We start from the raw sequence: 19219 nt of genomic DNA on the forward strand, positions 1-19219 counted from the left end.
GACCAGATACTTGGGACCGGCGCAACTGCAAGGCCGAGAAGACCAAAGAAGAAGGTTGAGGAGTTGACAGCCGCGGGGAGGAGAAGAGAGGACAAGGATGTGCGGAGTGTGTAGTGTGTAGTAAAGAAGACGAAGGGAATAACCAAGGACAGGAGATAACAAAGATTATCAACCAAACCAAAAAGGCGGAAGGGAAAGTAGACTATGTGCAAGGGTGATGAATCTGTGACTACGCAATGACAGGTGTTGGTAAGACAACAAAAGGCGGCCGAAAGCGAAGTGCAGGACACACTGACAGAACAGGACGGGACGGAACACGCCTTGTCTCGTTCCTAGGCAAGGTATAATTGAATGTGGTGCTTGGCGAATAACAGGGGAGGACTTCGTCAATGGGTTGAGGCGTAAGACTCCCAAGTTTTGCGGCACCACCAAGCTGGGACGGTGGAAGGTGAATTTGGTGACCAAGCAGAGCCAAGACCAGAGACCAGGGTGTATGTTTGCGTGTGTGTGCACGCGCGCGTGAGATACCGTAGATCGATAACCAGCGACGGCAATGAGACGGCAGATGGCAGATGGCGGTGGAGGAGAGGACGGTGACCCCGGGGGAAGGGTGTCCGAGACCAAGAGAGGACAAGGTGGGGGGTTAAGGTGAAGGGAAAGGTAGAGGTCAAAGGTGAGAACTCGGAGATGACAGTCAACAAAACAGATGGACGACCAATTCCGTCTGGTTTGAGATTGAGGCGCAGGTCAGATCAGAAAGAGATGGCAGTGAAAGTTGGGCAGAGTAGGTAGGTAAGGTGATTGCAATTGATGATCAGACAAGGCCTGATCTATCCAATGGGGCTGGGGCTTAGTCTTGGGATTGGATCTGGGCTTGTGCTTTCTTGATTGCTCTGCCTTGCCTTGCCTTGCCTTCTACCCTTCAGATTGTTTGGTATTAGTTATGGTGGATTGGAGACTGGTTGTCGGGTCTCGGGAGCTGGCGTTGCATTGCATGAGCCTAAATGGGGCCCAGCAGAGAGACTCGCTGACTTTGTTCTCCCTGTTCTCTTCTTCTCGTACCCCTCAGTGGCAGTCAAGTCTAATTCGTCCTTAGGCAGGAGGGGAGTGACGTGCAAAGGCAAAAACAAACCAGAAGCAAGACGAGACTCAACAGACACATGATGTGATTTCACGGGGAGTCGGCCCCAGCATGGAACGACGGCCGCTGGTGGGTTGGGGTTAAAACAACCGAATTGATCTAGACACTCTCATCTCGTTTCTAGTGTCTTTCTTAGCTCTTGAACCTAAGGTGCCGTTTCCGACTGCATGGATACCATTTGATGCTGAGTACCGTTCGTATTTTTTCACGTGAGAGATCTATGCCTCACAAACCTGAACTCTCAAACTCTCCAGATCTCGTCACGCCAGAAAACCTGCAGAAAAGACCCTTCCCAACGTGTCGTCACAGTGGAGGAACCAAGAGAAAGGCCCTTAAATTAGGACGTTCTAGTAGGCCCCTCTTCCTCACCGCGGCTCTGTCAACTTTGCCATTTCGCCCCTGAAATGCGTTGGATTACATTAAGTCGTCTCTGATTGGTTCAGCTAATACGGAGAAATTCCTCTTCGTTTCTTGGCACCGCTGGTTGGATTTTTGCGCAGGGGATCGCCGTCCTGGTGCCCTGACCGACTCAGATCCAATCCACGCTAGGCCGAGATCGGGCCCTCTTTTTTGTTCTCTCCATTCGATTCTTATCAGCCGAGGCTTGAACTCACTTTCTCGTTTTTATCTTATCTTATCTCGCTCATGCTCAAACGCAGGGCTAGTTATCGATCAGTTGGCTAGCTTTATTCTAAGAACGATCAGCATTAGTAGTTTGGTTGTCTCGTCGCGTCGCATCGCGTCACTCGACATCAATTCCGTACCTTTATCTACTTCTATGCAATATCGCGAACGCCTCAGTCGTTCCCTTTCGTCATGGCGCCCGAGCTTGGGAGCTCTCCCAAGAGAGAGCCAACACCCACTCTTCCTTTGTCCTCGGTTCCTCAAAAGCGCCCCCTTGAAGAAGGCCGTCACAGTCCTGTCGTTCCCTCGCCACTGAACCCCGAAGTCAGGCCTTCCGACTCTTTGGCACCCGAAGATGCTGCTCAAAATTCTAGATCTAAGTCTGCGCGAGCAAAGAAGGATACTCTGAAGAAACGCGAGGCCAAAGGAAGCGATAGTGTTCGTGCTACACCTGATCCAAAACCAAAGTCAAAGCCACAGAAGAAACAGAGCGAGTCGAGCCCATTACGATACAACTTGGGGCAGCCTAAACTGTCCAACTTCAACCCTCCTCGAGGTCCTGTCATGACGGCACATCATGAGGTCACGGCCCCTAATGGCCAAACGGTCGAATTCTTTGACACATCAGATCAGTAAGCTAAGACTATATGCGATAAATACCTTCATGCTAACTGTCAAAGTGTCTCTAATAAGAAGAGCTTCCGGTATACTCCCTGCATCGCCGATCCTCTCTTCCCGTCCATGATCTACTACCGAAGCACAGAACCAGAGCCATATGGCCCCCACTTGAGCTTCGAGGACTCAGCAGGGCATGTTTATTTTGATAAGTCGGCTCGTCACGTCACAACCGACAAAGGATTTCGCATGGCAAGGGCGAACGTGGCTGTGAGGGAGGGCAGATGGTACTGGGAGTGCAAAATCACACAAGGAGTTCAGCCACCAAAAGATGAAGAGTCCAAGCCAGAAGGAGGCAAGCATGTACGCGTGGGCTGGGCAAGACGAGAGGCATCGCTTGATGCGCCTGTGGGGTTCGACGCTTACAGTTATGGCCTCCGTGACGTCGCGGGAGAAAAGGTACATATGTCCCGTCCTAAGGAATTCTTTCCTGCCGGGCAAGGCATTCGAGAGGGCGATATCATCGGCCTCGAGATTCAGCTTCCATCAGAACATCTGCACCGCAAGATCATGTCTGGACAGTATAATCCAGTTGTTGATCAAACCGACGAAGAACCTGCGCCCACCGCTGAAGGCCACAACATTGTCCGCGATCGCTATCCCATACGCTTCAAATCTCATACTTATTTCGAGAAGAGCGAGTACTCTCCCGCCAAAGAATTGGAAGATCTTATGAACCCGACAGGGGCTGGCGGTGGCTCTTCAGAAGAACCTAGTCCTAACCACCCCCTTCCAAGTCTCCGCACGCTTCCCAATTCTTGCATCCGCGTATACAGGAATGGTGTTTTAATGGGAACTCCGTTCGAGAACCTCCTTGGCTTCCTTCCACCAGCTTCGCGTCCTCAAGGCCAAGTTGGCGGTCGCGAAGGCCTTGACGACGGCATGCTCGGATATTACCCTGCCGTAAGTGTCTTCCATGGAGGCGCTGTGGAGGTCAATTTCGGCCCCGACTTTTGGTATCCTCCTCCAGCCGAGACCGAAGGTACACCCGATAAGGTCTGGTCAGGCAACGCTCGCTTGAACAAGGTGCACCCTGTGAGCGAGCGTTATTCTGACCAAATTGCAGAGGATATTGTCTGGGACATCATTGATGAGGTGGACTTTTGGTCCAAAGATGGGGGTGGGGCGACAGATCGCCAAGGTGTGAGCGACAAGAGTGAAGCTGTCGCCATGGCCTCTGGGCGAGAAGAGATCAAAGAAGTGGTTCAAGACGATTGAAGCATCGCAATACATGTTGTCTCTTTCTATCCAAATGATGTCGGATAGCTGAACTACGAAAGCCTCTAGAGATGTTCCTTTCAACTTACAAAAGATACCCACTGTGAAAATGCAGAAATCAAGTTTATTATACATACCATGTCCATCAATAGTAAAGGCTGGTATCGCACTGCCCCGAGGCTCCATTCTCATTTCGTCATAAACCATCTCGTAAATACTGCTCGTTACCATATATCAACCTGCTTACGAACGGAAGTCCTGTCCAGGCACTGTCTCAGCGACGACGAACCGGTTCCTCTGGCGAGACTGGCTCGACTACAGCAGGAATCGGGGATGGCTCAGACAAAGGGGAAACAGGGTCTCCAAGTATTGCCCTGTCGGCATTGCGACTCGCCGCCGCTGCCTCTGGCCCGGGAAGAAGAGGGTCATCTGGAAGCTCTTCGATACGATCGCTGCCATCAACAGGTGTCTCAGCTAGAGATTTCTCTCGCTCTAGTCGCACCTCACGACCTCTCTTGTGGCAATACCAAAGTACAAACATCAATACTATCAAGGGTTAGCAAATGTATGAATAGTTTGGGTAGCAATACTTACAGAATAAAGCAACGCTCCATATAACATTTGTACCAATGAATGCAGGCCATCGCACCTTCAATGCGTTGACGATAGCCTTGAGCATACCAACGACAGCCCCTGGCTTCGTGACCAGATCGGTTAAGTTGGATGGCTTGAGGAGGTCGATAGCGGCATCCTTAACGCCCTTCTCCGTATTCGCCTTCAGACCCTGACTTTCTGCTGCTGCTGCCAGAAGCTCAGGCGCCAGGGAGGACGTCAGCTTATCTGGAAGCTGGGTAACAAGCTTCTTGAGAGATGAAGGCAGTTTTTCGAAACCGCGATTGATGGCACCATCGCGGTCTTCAACTAGGCTTGCGAGATCACCGTATGCTGTCGGCACGCCATTGGCGAGATCCTTGAATACTTGGGTGAAACGGGACAGGAGCTCGGATGACTCGTTGGAGAGAGAAACGATCTTGTTGTTCTTTGCTTGGAGGTTCAGACGGTCGAGAACGTTACCAAGGTCCTGCTCCTCACGTTCGGCTTCCGGTGGCGCGACGTTATCTTCTGGCTTAAGACCATCCTGTGGTTTCTTATGTCTCGTGAACAAAGCCGTTAGACGGTTTGGCTGTTTGTCGTGCTTCTCTTTCTCTTTCTCTTTCTTTTCCTTCTTCTTGTCCTTTTTACTCTTGGGTTCTTGTAGAGCCTTTACCGCCTCTATCTCACTCTCAGATGCAGACGAGAGGTCGATCTGAGGGGTATTGATGCGTGGCGGCAGAGGCGGAGCTGGACCATCGTCTTCCAGGATACTTTGCAGCCATGCCTCATCATCGCGGTCGAGGACTGGGCTCAGAGGAGGAGTATTGGAGCTGAGGCTGTGCTGCGTGCTTCGCCGCCTGTGTTGATGACCTGATGCACGAGATGCATCGTTGCTGAAATCCGGTACATGTCCGTAGGATGGGTCTACCGAAGATCCAGCTTCGGTCTTCTTCGCAGTCTCCTCAGCAGCCGCCGCTTTCTCCGCTCTGTTCTTCTTGATCTTTTTGTATGTCAAGTATTCCAACATTTTGGAGTTTTGTTGTATGTATGGGGGCGCCTTGTTCGGAGATGCGGCAGATGGGGATTTAGCTATTTAACTACCTTAGTCTGGAACGAGAGGCCGCCCAGCTTAAAGGAAAATGAGGGATGGCGATTTAGGTGTTGGCGCGCGCTTGGAAATTCGCCTTTGTCTTGTCTTGGGTGACGAACGATCTACGCGAATCGAGAGCGCACAGCCACATCACATGTGATGTCATGATGGCAGCCCAGCCAGAGTCCAGGATCAAAGCCTAAGCTCCCCCACGTAAATATGTTCAAGGCTACGTGATTTGATGATCGACAATCAACTGCCGTACCATGATACGAATCCGAAAATTATTGGTCAAATGGCTTCCAAAACGTGGGTGGGTGGAGATCGGGGGCTTAAGTCGACTTCAGCTGGCATTAGTAGGTACTGTAAGGTCAACAGCCTAGGGGAAGGAAGGAAACTTGGGATCAAGATCCCAAGTGATAAGGGTTTTTAGATGAGTTAGTATACGCTTAGGGCGCTCTTTGATGAATTGATCTTGGCATATCTTGTCCATGTCTGAAGTTTTCTTGCCACGCGGGGGCAGCATAAGTAAGGTACTTAGCAATGCCAATTCATGTTGATTGACCGTGGGTATCTTGAAATTCTATGGTTAATGATAAAGACATAAAAGTAGGTAGAACGGCGTATACACCTCGATCAGGCGTCATCAACGTCCTCGTCTTCTACCTCATCTGCCCCTCCTTCGTCACGGATAACCTCATCGGCGAGTGTGCTACGTTGCCAGCCGCTACCATTCTTCCGCCGTCCCCGTTGGAAAGCATCCGTCGATGTGACCGCTCGCTCGCCTGTGAACTTATGACTTGACCACTCGGTAGAGCATCGTGGGCATTTGCTGTCTCGCCTAGTTCGCCAGAAAGCCTCCTCACATACCTCATGGAGTCGGAAGTTGCAATCCACCTCTGCGCATCTCAGACCAATCGTAACTGGATCCTTGCATGCTTCGCAAAACTTGATGCGCTGCCAGTCGCGTAGCCCAAGATCCGGGTCGTTGTAGCTTTCAACTAGCCAGGGTCGCAACTCCAACAACGCTCGGGGTGACAATGTATAGAACCCCTCGTTACTCTTCTCAAACCACCCTCCCTCAACCAAATTTGCGAGTACAGCTTCTACTTCACTATGCTTAAGTCCTTTGTCTACAGTTGTTTGCGTCTGCGTTTCCACATCGATCTGGCTTTCTCTTCGGTTCGGCCGCGCCAGTTTGATGGCCTGCATCTCGGTGATAGCCATGACTTCCATACGGGGGGTGTTGAACTTTTCAAACATAGCGTCTAGAACACGTTTAATGAACGAGATTTCTTCGTGGCTGTATGTGGTAGCGAGTTGCGTCTGCGGATCGGACGTGGTATTGACCAAAGCCCATATTCGTCTCTTGGTAATTTGGTGAAAAGTACTTCGGATTTCGTAGTCAAAAAGCGATGCCGCTTCTGAAGCTTTGTCTATGGCCTCTTGAAAGTGTTCTTCGGTGATTTGATCTGTTCGTACTTCGTCTCCCTCCTCATCTGCGCTGTGCCTGCGGTTGGCATTGAATATCGCAGTAAGGATAGGACGGGCTTCTTCGAAAGTAATCGTTCCTCGAGCTAAAATGGCCTGGAGAAAGGCTCTATCCCCGTGGTTGAATTCATGGCTACTCATGCTTGGTTTTTGCCTGGCGATATTTGCGCCCGAGGCCAAGCACTATAGATTTATAATTTGTTCTCAAAATTGATGAGGTGTGAATACTTAGGACGAAAGCCACAGAAATGATTTTCTTGGAGGGGAAGAGAAGACGCGTTTGACGCGTTCAGGGATCTCAAGGCTTAATTGAGTGCACGAGCCACGTATCTGTGGCTGAGGTGGCTCATTCAAGCACCCATATCATCCAGCTCGCTTTTCATATCACTTGTAGGTGCCGCTCAGTCATCTTCTTTGTTTCATTTTGTTTCGAGAATGATTTTTTACTTCTTATATGTATGGGAAGATTGCATGAAATCAGAGTAATAACCGACATAGAATTGAAATTGAAGTTCGATGCGCATCATGGGATATTCCTCCATTGGTACGTTAAAATAAGGCCAGAACGCACAGAAGAACAGCAAAGGTCCTACCAACAGATAGAAATGGCATGGCCTTCCATATAGAACAATGGCATAAATGACTAGGTGCCTCACTGCATTCATTGTCACCCAATATTCCTTTGTTCAGCCAGTGTAGGGTGGCCCAGCCATTCTGCTGACTCAGCTCGTCTACCAATTGAAAGAACACTCAAGAGCTTTGAGCTTCAGATAATTTACAGTAACCCCTTCTTGATCAAGGTACAGAGCGCGAAGACTGGGACGCATCTTCCCAGAACATACAAATTATTAGTAACACTCAGCTAAGCGGATGAAAGATTGCGTGTCCAGGTCATTGTTACTCCAACAGCTACTCCTTGTGTTGAGTAATTCATCAGAGCGCACGATCATCAATGATCTACATCTCGACAACAACACGCGAATTCGACAAATACCTGAAAACTCATCAGACCCTATAGCACCCCTCACTCGCTACAGGGCAGAAACAACGCGTCTACGTGCGCCATCATAGTTTCCTGGAGGAGGGCCTGAACCTGGAAGACATTGAGCAAGTGTCAGACGCAAATAGGCTCTTGATCTAAGAATGGCAATGAATCCCACGGAACTGAAAGAATTCGATGTTGTACGGGTGGCAAGAAGCGATGGCTCAGACACCGGACCTGGATACTGGCCAGTCACAGCACCATCCGCCACGACTGCCACTAAGAAGACAAAGGATGCTGCGGCTGAGAAAACACCAAGGACCAAACCTCAGATGATTCGATTAGCCGAAGACGACCCAAGATTCACAGAGTGGAAAGTCAAACTCGGGATTCTGCTGAAGCAAGAGCTATGTCCGAACCCCGATGGTAAGTTGGCTCCTCTGCCTCATCCCTCAGATATCTAACCATGTGGAGAGGGGAATCCGTGGCTAGTGAACTTCCCACGAGGTTACTGGCTATACGAGAAGTCTAAACATCTTTGGGTTTCGGGGTATCCTATCAAGGTGAAGCTTTTCAAGAGCCCGCAGGAATTTGCAGTGCACCTGATATGGTTACTCTCAACATCGATGGACTACCGAGACTGTTGCTGTGCGCACTGCAACGGTTTCAACTCAATCAAAGGGGGCATCGGTGCTGACGACGCGTTGATCATCACCCATGAACCTATCAAAGCCGATAAGATCCCGCCCAAGGTCACTCCTGTTCCACTCCCTCCAATGCCTGGACAGGCATCTCAGAAACCGAACCAAGTTACACCACGATCACAGTCTACACAGTCTACGCCGGCTACTACAGCACAAAACTCACCAGCACCGACGCCGGTCCCTGCAACTTCAACCCCAATACAACAGCATATTCAACACCGACCCCCGATTCAACTACAGGAGCAGGCGCTCCAACCCCAGCCTCAATCTCAACCCCAAAATCAACCACCACTTCAGCAGCAACCACCTCAAATTCAACAACCCCAGCCTCAAGCACAGCAGCAGATTCAACAACAAGCTCCACCTCTTACTCAAGCACAGCCCCCACCGGTTCAGTGGTCACTAAAATCACCTGTACTGTTCAGGTCAGGAGAGCTGGTCTGGTATCTGAACGGTAATGCATGGCGCCTTGGAGTCATTGCTTCATCCACTGCCAGCCATCATGAGGTTATGCCCATCGGTCATGGCATCGTCCAACAAAACAATGTGAACAAAACAGAGGGAGAAATGCGACCCTTTTATGCCTTCACCGTACCACCTGTCAACCTCCCCGAATTGAAGGACAAGGAATACGATGGTGTTTCATGGGAGGCTCTCTTCCAAAGTACCGCAGATGGGAACCGTCGAGAGATGATTGCACTCGACGCTTCCAAGATGGCAGCTGTGAAGATTGACTACTCGTACTCCCTGTGGTCCAAAATCTCCGAAGAGCCGAACTTCAAGAGAGTTGCGTACTGGGGTTGCTTTTTTGGGGCTGAGCGCATCGAGATTGGCGACGCAATGCGGCTCAGATCAATCCCGGCTGAGTTGAACGTCCCGGCCGAGACGTGCGTCCTGGGTCTCCGGCGCATCTTCACCACCTCGGACTTCCCTGGCGCCGTCTTTTTCGTCGGCCATATCTACCAGCTCGTATCTGAAGACCAGTCAAACATTGTCCGGGATGAACACCTTCCCGTTGCGTTACGAAATGAGAGCCAGTGGCGCCATTCGGTCGGGGCACAGCGCTGGCGCTACGCACTGATCAAAGAGAACGTCGTGTTCAAGGAACAGTCGATTAGAGGTCGATTTTACCCAACGCACCGTCTCATGCCCATCCTCAACTCGAACGAATTCCAAAACTCCATTATTCAACGTAGAGTGGATGAACAGCATGCCCATCTCAACAACCGAATGGATGGTGTGGGTAGGTATCTTGGTCGAAAGATCAACCGGCTTGATACCCTTGGTGCTTCGGTGACCCATACAGCTAGGATCAGTCTTGAGCCGTTCATTAAGGAAGGAGACCAGCCTCTGGAGTGAGGGATGTTGGAGACACTCTGCCCATATACGGTATGGAATCACATGTGCCGAGGGAGTGGATAACACGGAGTGATCATAAAGTTGTTAGATAGTATATCGATCATTTAATAGAGGCATGCAAGGGTACTGGAACCATCATAGCCCTTCCAGTAACATCTTAGACATATCTAGAACCACTACCCAAGACAGCCCCCCCCTCCTCCTTCCCCCCCGTCATCCCCTGTCTCTAGCTCTCCCATAACGCACATACGCCTCACACTCACTTTCTTGTCCTCCCGATGAGCCGAACGCACCTGTTTCTCCTCACGGTATCAGCGCCTGTGCGACACACCGCTACACAGAAAGCAGCAGACCATGGCACAACTCTTGCATCTTGTCCAACACAAGCACCACTTACGTAAACTGCAAGTATTACAACACCTGCATAGAGCAAGATGGGTTGGATGAATAATGGACACTGCGGGGGCAGGGTCATCACGTATGTATGATGGCGATGTTGAGGCAAGACTCACGTGTTTCCTGCATTGCTGGGGTTCTTGGATGAACTAGGAGAGGATAATGGCATGGAGATGATGCCACATCCTAATCAGTCCTCAACCATATTCAGAGCGAGTGAGAGGGGATGGAATACATGGAACTGATATCACTTGTGTTCGTCAAATAGTATTGGTGTTAGTTATGAAGGATTGACGTCTTTCTCATTGATGCAGAGCGTAGGTATCGCTCGCCAACAGAATTGTGTTCACTGAGAGAATGAAAAAAACACCGCTTCTTCGCTTTCGCCAAATACATTGACAATGTGTGGCACACTCGTTGTGGTATCCATCCTCCAAGGGTCACGGCCCGCAAGGTACATGCGAATTTTGTTTGTCAATACACAAACCACCCCCTTTTCAACACCTTTCAGCAAATCAACCCGTATATCCCCACCTGCCCCCTCTACATGATCTTGCTCTCCTGAATCATAACTCCTCTGTTCGTAAATGTCTGTAAATGACAGATGGCTGGTAATGCAATAATCATGGAGGTGCGCTTGAATGGAATGATCCGGAACGTGATGTTGTATGCGCCGGCCAATATGAATTGCCGTCTCTATGTCGTGAAAAACAAATAGGCTTCGTGTCGAATACTATTTTGAACCCATGATCCAGGGTGGATGAGCCGTGCAACGTGTGGCCAAGTAGAAGGAAAATGAACTGCGGATGGGGATCGATAGCCATCGAATTTTCTACTCATGATATGAGATGGTTGAGAAGCTCTCCGCCCGTCGTCCCTCGCTCTCGCAGCTCGAATGTCGTCGTCGTGTGTGGTTGTGTAAAACGATAAAATGAAATAGCATCCTCTCTTCGTCCCCGACTCCCGAGTTCAAGAGTCTTATGGTGTATGCAAGTTATGCCACTTTTAGATTCTCAAGCCGCTCCTGTAGCCTCTTCAATATCTCCGGGTCTGGTTCAGGTTCGACTTTGCGGGGTTTGACACGGGGCGAGTCGTCTGTTTTCTCCGAACCACATTTTGTGCATTTGGTTCCATTTTCAGCACCGGTTGGGAATATAGTCTTGCACTCCTTACACTCATAGTGTGGCACACTGCTAGGACCGAATTCATCTCCAGGATAACCATATGGATACTTCTCCTTCTTGGGGCTGTTATCTGGTTAGCAAAGACTTTGATAGGTGCTGTAAGGTGAACATACGGATCTCGAGGACAGTCAGTGCAGCGAACGTGGCCACACTTCTCACAGGTTTTATTACCAGAGATAAACAGAGTCGAACATTCATGGCAGGTCCTTCGCACGCGTTGACGAGGCTTCTTGTGAACCAAGTCCTGACCACCTGTCTTGCTAGGTCGAGTAAGGACGATCTTCTTCTCGTCAAAGGCGTAAGAGTAGTCGGGAATAATAGGGGCGTTCTCCTTGTTGGCTTTGATGATAGCGGCACGTCGCTCACGGCTGGCGATAATCTCGGCTTCGCTTCGTTTGGGAGGGTAACGGGTGCACTTGGTGCAACGGGCATGCTGGCAGTTGGGACACTCCTTGGCAGAAGAAAAGGTGGAGTTGCACTTGTGGCAGGTTCGTCGTACGCGCATACGGATCGGCTTGTCAATGCGGAGAACGGTGTCGTCGGGCGATCTGGTCTGAAGTTCGGAAACGTTGATATCAAGTCCATAGCGCTCACCAAGCTTCTTAGCACGCTCTTCGATCAACTGGCTCCTAGTGAGTTTGGAGACGCCCTCTAAGCCTTCATATTTAGCCCTAGCTTCCAATTTCTTGTTCTCGGGAGCAGGAGGTTGACTGCGGGCTCGTTAGTTACTGAATGCACATGAACTGGTTCTAGTCAAGGAATAGAAACAGTCCGTCGAGACGTTTCCATCCGAGGAAAGTTCACCAGAGAAAATCGTACCTCGTCTGGGGAGTCTCCTCAGGCTTGGCTGGAGCGGCAGGCTTGGTGGTCGAGAGAGTCGACTGACGCTTAGAAGCAGATGAGGAGCCCTCTCGCTTGAGGAAAGTTTTGGTGCGAGTAAGAAGCTTGCTGAATCCCTTCTCTTTCTTCTCCTCTCTACGGGACGAGGGCCCGGCCTGGGAAGGAGAACTCATGTTGGATAGTTTGTGATAACAGAGTTTGAGAGTTCTTTAATGGTTGTTGCTTTAAGTGACTGAAATATTTTCGAGTGAAATTTGATATGAGATAATTTTATCGTCCCCTCTATACAGTTGTCTATATGGTGAGGCGAATATGATGAGTAAAAATTTGGATAACAGGGTTTGCTATGAGTCGTGAGGGAGTCCAGTAGAGACGATGGTGTTTGTGCAATCGGCGGGACCGAAAGTAGTGGCGCTCAAGCGACGATAATGTATCGTCAGATAGATAGCGACAGTCCCCGTTAAAAGAGACGTCGAGCGAATTAGTCAGGATAGACCAATTCGTATGTCGAGCTGAGTGAAGGTCAAGAGTTTATCAGCCTCTCATGACGCAGTGGATCTGCGACGATGATCAGGGCGATACGATACGGGAATGGTTGGATCAAAACTGTTGACTTTATGAGAAGGCGAGGGAGGAGGGAGAGAAAGGACCGAGTAGAGTAAAGTAGAAAGTTGGTCGAAGGATGATGGGCGAGGGCAGGCGAACTATACTTAGTCTGGCGGTTGCTAACTTGGACGGGACCTCGTGGATGGCGCTACACTCAACTCTACAGTGCACATCGAGCCAGCCTGGTGGTATCAGTGGACCCAGTCTAGCGGCCCGGTGCTACAAAGCCAATGCTAATGCTGCAGAAGGCAGAGACAGCGAATGGAAGGCCTGCCCAGTGCGACAAGGGTTAAAGAAAGGCACCCAACCCAATTAGGAATTCGTACGAGTTCGTTGCATCCATGGAACATGGAACATGGAACCAGGAACCCCAGCACGGGAAGAAGGGCATGTGGGGGACGGCAACGATACCATGGAAGGGGTGAAAGTTGTGAGTGGTGGCATGTAAATAATTGTACAGTATTTGTTCATGATCCGTCCGTTCTGTTCAACAACAAAAGACACCGAGACATCCAGTCAGTCCCGACACGGCGGATGGGGAGGGACGTGAGCAGTCGGCCGCTGGCAACCGGGAGGCCTAGGCCTTAGTTCAAGGACGGACCTTGGAGACTTGACCTCTTCAGGAGGCAATCCAAGACACGACAGGACATGCCACTGGCCACGCACACTACAGTACACCGCAGTAGCTCGAATTCTGGGGACGGGAAGGGAAAGGTGTCATGCTATGCGCTGTAATGCGCAACAGGTCAGGTCCTTTTGCTCTACCTTCTGGGAGAGGCTCATGCTCTGCCGTCAGAGGCAGAGATTGTGGTGTGAACGATGGATACTCACAGGGAATCTAACCTGAATCACACCCCTGCGGGTACATGATCCAGCACAGTAAGCACAGTATTGCTCCTCCAAACGAGGTCCAACCTCCGTGGTATTTCCCTATTCCAGTTGCTCGGTTCACTGAAATTGTGGCCCAGTGGTTCACAGCCAGCTTCTGGCCTATGCCATGGCCTTTGATGCGGCCAGCTGGAGCGGCCAGGTGGTGACAAGACTGCGGCACTGTGAACTATGGTAGCATTTCAGCGGTCACCAGCTGCCACATTGAGAGCCTGAATTTGCTGGCCGAGTTGTCAGCCTGCCAGTAAAACGTTATTGATTGCGTTGCGTTGCACGAGGCGATACGATGCCCCATCCACACATCAGCAAAGCTGGAATGGATTATCATCATCAGGCAATTGCTGCAACATTTAAAGTCGCAGACAGGATTCCTGGTGAGGAATACAGTTTGAGGCAGAGAGGATAGCTGCTTTCGCCCACGTTATTTCCACGCGCCCGTTTCTCACGTCTTGACCTCATGAGTTTGGTGGCGGCTGCGCTACAATCCAGCCGTGAGCCAGGAAAGGCCATCTGATGATATTGTCAACACGGCACTTGGTCCATGATGCAGCTGTCTGTGAAACGTAAGCCATGACCTGGGCCTTGAGTTTAAGTCTTATGCAGATGAAGCGTGTCACAGCATTCCCGTGTAAGGACGCACACACATGAAAACCGTTTATCCATGAGGCATCCGCGAACCTGGTTATAGAATGCCTTAATACCCAACAAGAGGGTGTATATGGTTCCAGAGACAACAGTCTCACATTTCAGTGGTGAATATCGGCGGTTGAAGGTATTATCGCCCTTCCAATGGAAGCAGAAACAGAAACACGGCTGTTCCAAGATTCATGAACCCAAGACTAGGTATGCACTAAAGAGTCATGGAACCACAAACTCGCATGATTGGCCAGTAGCCCATGTCCGGAGCAGTCCCGAATAGCAGGAACCCGGGTTGCACTGTCCAAAAGTCCATCTCCGACAATTTACCGTTCCTTGAATTTGGTAGTGGAACACTAGCGGGACCACAATCCATCAAAAACTCCAGGGCTCAGGGTAACCCCAGGGCAGTCAGATCATCCATTCAACACACCCCACCCTGGCTTGAAAGAAGAGATCCCAATCAAAACACTCTCATCCCTGCATCGACAACCCCGTTTCCCTTCTCAGGAACCTCACTTTGTCAGTTTACGGGGGTTTTCAAGCTTATCACCACGAGCCTTGGCAGTAGCTTTGTGAGGTGTCACTTTTCATCCGCCCGTTGTGTCGTAACGGTTCGTTCGTTGACAGACAGACCAGCTTCTGTTTGTCAGCGCTCCATGGCTTTGGGACCTCGGCTCGCTTGCAGAGAGTCATTGACAACTGGGAATCAATCAATCAACCAACCAATTGCTTCATCGCACACGCTGGCATCATTTCAGCGTCGCTTTGGCCGAGACCCTGGGTTTTCCACTACCAACCAGTCCATATATTCTCTACAATTTGATATTACTTTGCAGTCCAGTCTGCCAGCAAAAAGTCCAGACTGCGCCTCAATTTTTTTCTTCTAAAGACCAAAGTTGACATGGGCAACCCGGGGTTCGTGGAAAATGTGCCGTGGTTGATACGGACGGACCAACTCTTCCTCTCTCCCGCAGTGGCCCCTGGATTTTTTGCACGTTTCATTCGGTCCATCATTGCACTCTCTGAGAAGCTGAAGTCTCCATTCATGGAGACCTTGCATGTGCTGTCAGTGATTTTAAATCCTGCTGGGACACATCTTCATTAAAGAAAATGAAAGGCCGAGAGCTCTTCCTGCAAAGAGGAAATAATCATTCCGCGGGTTTATGATGCCTATGCCGCTTCGAGTTCTATACTCACATCGTCCTTCATGGGAGAGTTTGCACTGTCCTGCAATTGCAAGGGTTTCTTAATTCTCCTGCCTTCATTGGGTATGGTTCTCGGTATGCCTCGATTCCGACACAGATATTTAGGCGTTGACACCATCAGTATCGACATACAGGTGGTCATCTCAGATGCAAAGGTTCCATATGGTTGGGCTCTAACTTCTGACTGCCTGCAGTGATATTTCCATACCGCCTCCCCTTGCTGGACTCCAAACACATTTTCGGCTGACGTCGTTATTGCACTTCCTGGATCTCAGTTACATGAACTATTGGCGATTTGTGATCATGAAGTTTGGCGTGCAAGACATGACCCCAAGACCGGAATCTCAGACCTGTCTGATCTTGCCGCAACGAGACTTGAAGCACAGGAAAGGAAGGAAAATTCCGAACAAACAATTATGATGTATCATATCAGTATGGATTGGTGTCAATTCTGACTCGCTGGGAAAGGACGGCGCATTTGTCAAATGCCATTCTGCACCAGATTTTATGCCTTTTATGGATAGGCCCCATTCATAGGACTGTCAATCCGGGAAACAGGGACACGACGGTTTCTCCCTCGGAGCCACTGTAGCTCAATGCAACATTCCAGCAACTAAGAGTGGCCCACCGATTTCCACGGCTCAATGCCGTGTTTGAAACAAATAAACGCAAACTGTCAAAGACTTTCTGGTTGAGGAGGCAAATCAGTTTGCTTTGCTCCGTTGGGCTCTTGGGTTGCTCAACATTTTCTTTGGCTCCTGTACTACGAATCACAACTCGAGCACTTTTCATGGCGGTCTTCTGCTGCACAGCATGACTTGCTTGCATCCAGCGCCATGAGCTGATTTTCAGTCTCGTCCGTCCTGCAGCTTAAAGATACCCGCTGGCTCCCGCCCACGACTGTGCCAACCTGGTGGATCGACCCGCCCGCCACTGCTCTCTTGGCTAATGGGGAGCTTGGACGGGGAAAATATTATTAGTTTTGAGACATTTGAGAAGTGAAACTATTGGATATTTTTCTCGAGGGAGTCGGGAGGGTGGAAGGATCTGACTGGAGATGGAAAGGTTAGTGCTAACTTCATGGGAGATATTCATGCTGTTCCGCGAACCGTCCCAACGGTAACTAGCTGTCATAATGCACGACGGGAGTTTATCTGGAAGACGGGAGCTGCTGCGTGACAAGGAGGTCCGAGCAACGGATCAGAACTCGATCTTGATGCTAACAAACGCGATCGACGGAACGAGATGTGTATGCTGACGAGTGACAGCCGTTGATCTGCATTTCCTGGTAAAGGGGCTTGAGTCATTCCCAATAAATGATGATATCCAGCTGACCGGTTCCAGTTCCTGAGACAAGTCGGCGGGAACCCTTGAGCAAATTCCCAGCGGCTTGGTCCATATGACCACGTCAATGGTATGTTGCAGGCCTTGACCGCTTCCGTGTCTCATTTCATACGTACAGACGCATCTGTGTGTCGTGCACACAGTCTGGATCAGGTAAGGCCGTAAGGGCGACAAGGAGGGGGCCAACTCCTCTGTTGGCCACTGCAGCGAACGCCTTTTCATCATTTGCATTCGAGCAAAACCTTCGCATTGGTTATGTCTGCATTGTTTACGAGTCGTGAGCCGCCCCCCCTCAACTTGGCATCTGTATAGTACAGCACAAATATCAGACACATTCCCTTGCCAATACTCGGCGGCGGCTGCGGCGTTCCCAAAAGTCGAGAGAGGAAAAAATGATCGAGATACACTGATACAGTACGGTACCAATGCCAACCAGCTAGGGTGGAGTACGGAAAATGATATCCTTCTCGACCGTGAACCCTGGATCGGCTATTAAAATGTTTTCGGATAGTCTGGCAGGGTTACTGATGGCGGCAGGCAATCAGCTTCAAGGCCACACATACCTATCGAGGGATTAACTTTGACCCTTACAAGGATTCAGGAAAATAGTTTCGCGTACCGCCATAAGGGATCCAACCGAGCGAGCTAACAGGAACATAAATGAGGATAGTAAAAAGCATACATTTGTTGCGACAGAGACCCTTGGTTATCCATGGCAGCATTGACCAAAAGCTCACCATTGCTCCGGTCTCCTGATACACCTTTCTTGACAGCATGCGAGGGCCTGATTTTGATCGGAGACAGTCCCTGGAAAGGCAAGACGCTCGTCGGGCATATTGACACCCGAAGACGGGTCTGCCTGGGGTGATTACCTTCCTGAGCATTTCTCAGACCTCATGTATTTGTTCGTTGCTACATTACTACATAATAGCTACGGCCGAAATACGGTGGCCGGTTATCCGCAGAGCGCTGCAGCACCGGTGGGCGCTGGTTCGGAAGCCAACTTTGCCCATTGGTCTGAAGCCTGCAGAGCACTGGATTGGATTGTAGCTGCATGCTGCAACACTAAGTATCCCCGAGTTTGAGTTCTTGGTGTCATGGCCTGATGACCCAATAGCCCGGAGCCAGCAGTGCAGAAACCTTCGTCATAACGGCCAGGTTCTTGAGCAGGGATGTCTAATTCAACTGCGTGGCGAGCAAGTACCATTGTCAACGGTTGCAGCAACATAACGAATATTCTGTCGAGATCATGCAAATTATCTACGACAACATCGCTGAATGAAGCAAACGTCCGTTCAAAATTGGATCCTTTCGACTTCATCAGTGGCGCTGCGGCCCATCCCGTCCCGCGGATCCGCTCCCCGCCACCAATATCCGGCGACTGGAGAGCGCGGCCGGAACACCGCATCTCCAGCCGCGATTAGCTATTCTCATGCCTCCTGATAATAGTTCTATCAGAGTGCAAGATTAGCTCTATGATCAGGGACCGTGCCCTGAATGCTGTTGCTCGGAACGCTGCCGGATGTCCCGTTGTCTCGTTCTGAGTTACATAGCGGCTTCCTCACCTCTCTGGGACTGATGAGTTGGCGACTCAGGAACATCGAGTCTCCAGTATATCTCGGAGAATAGAGACTCGGTTCACGCAAGTCTCAGGATCTTTGAACCGCAAAAACTGGGCCCTTGGAGATGCCTTTCTTATGCAGGTCCCTTATAAGTTCCATGCAGCGGGAAGTTGGTCCGAGGAGGAGTCTGGCTGTCAAGTTGCAACGTTACACTCTGCCAAAGTTTTGAGCTCTTTGTCTATGCCACGCGTAATGATATGATATTGCATATTTCGCCTTGCCTCGCAGAGCGTCGTTTTGGGTTTACTTCCAAGCATGTGATAGCTCTTGCAGGTCGGGGCATCCGAGACATGTTCTACTCATCCGTGAACATGCGAGCAACATACCTTTGATCGGGGATGTTACTTGAGGGAGAATAGCAACAGCAACTTACATACAGGACCTTGGCCGCAAAATCGCAAGCTGGTCTGTTCTCATCTGCCGGATGGACCGGGACCTTTAGGTGCTCCCACTTAACACTGCGCCCGTGGAGCAACTGCTAATATCAGGGGCATGTCTTCGCGACTCTTTATTAGTGAGAATTCTAAACCGAACTTTAGTTCAGGTGAGTTCCGGTCAAGGAAGGTGTTTGTACGCTCAGCGTCAATTGGTGCACTTAGACTAGAAACCCATCAGTG

General features: G+C 50.2%; 6 protein-coding genes across 6 annotated transcripts; 2 read left to right on the forward strand and 4 right to left on the reverse strand.

Annotated features, from left to right (window-relative positions):
* The first annotated feature begins 1920 nt into the window (after positions 1–1920).
* Positions 1921–3795, forward strand: FOBCDRAFT_30457 (uncharacterized protein). The gene is made up of 2 exons (XM_031178887.3): positions 1921–2397; positions 2446–3795. The coding sequence occupies exons 1-2, from the start codon at positions 1958–1960 to the stop codon at positions 3656–3658; spliced, it is 1653 nt and encodes a 550-aa protein (XP_031044774.2). The 5' UTR covers positions 1921–1957; the 3' UTR covers positions 3659–3795.
* On the reverse strand, positions 3796–5426 carry FOBCDRAFT_30454 (uncharacterized protein). The gene is made up of 2 exons (XM_031178888.3): positions 4253–5426; positions 3796–4204 (listed from the first exon to the last, which is right to left on the reverse strand). Exons 1-2 carry the CDS (start codon positions 5277–5279, stop codon positions 3933–3935), a joined length of 1299 nt encoding a protein of 432 aa, XP_031044775.1. The 5' UTR covers positions 5280–5426; the 3' UTR covers positions 3796–3932.
* Positions 5427–5978: 552 nt separating this feature from the next.
* Positions 5979–7044, reverse strand: FOBCDRAFT_291994 (Nse1 non-SMC component of SMC5-6 complex-domain-containing protein; the record flags this gene model as incomplete). The annotated part of the gene is made up of 1 exon (XM_031178886.3): positions 5979–7044. Exon 1 carries the CDS (start codon positions 6972–6974, stop codon positions 5979–5981), a length of 996 nt encoding a protein of 331 aa, XP_031044773.2. The 5' UTR covers positions 6975–7044.
* A 587-nt stretch (positions 7045–7631) lies between these two features.
* Positions 7632–10026, forward strand: FOBCDRAFT_30460 (uncharacterized protein). The gene is made up of 2 exons (XM_031178885.3): positions 7632–8241; positions 8290–10026. The coding sequence occupies exons 1-2, from the start codon at positions 7977–7979 to the stop codon at positions 9876–9878; spliced, it is 1854 nt and encodes a 617-aa protein (XP_031044772.3). The 5' UTR covers positions 7632–7976; the 3' UTR covers positions 9879–10026.
* A 1157-nt stretch (positions 10027–11183) lies between these two features.
* On the reverse strand, positions 11184–12646 carry FOBCDRAFT_30467 (uncharacterized protein). The gene is made up of 3 exons (XM_031178884.3): positions 12278–12646; positions 11572–12168; positions 11184–11521 (listed from the first exon to the last, which is right to left on the reverse strand). The coding sequence occupies exons 1-3, from the start codon at positions 12469–12471 to the stop codon at positions 11269–11271; spliced, it is 1044 nt and encodes a 347-aa protein (XP_031044771.1). The 5' UTR covers positions 12472–12646; the 3' UTR covers positions 11184–11268.
* Positions 12647–17935: 5289 nt separating this feature from the next.
* Positions 17936–18388, reverse strand: FOBCDRAFT_200320 (uncharacterized protein; the record flags this gene model as incomplete). Its single annotated transcript, XM_059608967.1, has 1 exon — positions 17936–18388. The coding sequence occupies one exon, from the start codon at positions 18386–18388 to the stop codon at positions 17936–17938; it is 453 nt and encodes a 150-aa protein (XP_059467089.1).
* Between the last annotated feature and the right edge of the window lie 831 nt (positions 18389–19219).

This window comes from Fusarium oxysporum, chromosome IV (assembly GCF_013085055.1).
Source record: "Fusarium oxysporum Fo47 chromosome IV, complete sequence".
Lineage (NCBI taxonomy): Eukaryota > Fungi > Ascomycota > Sordariomycetes > Hypocreales > Nectriaceae > Fusarium > Fusarium oxysporum.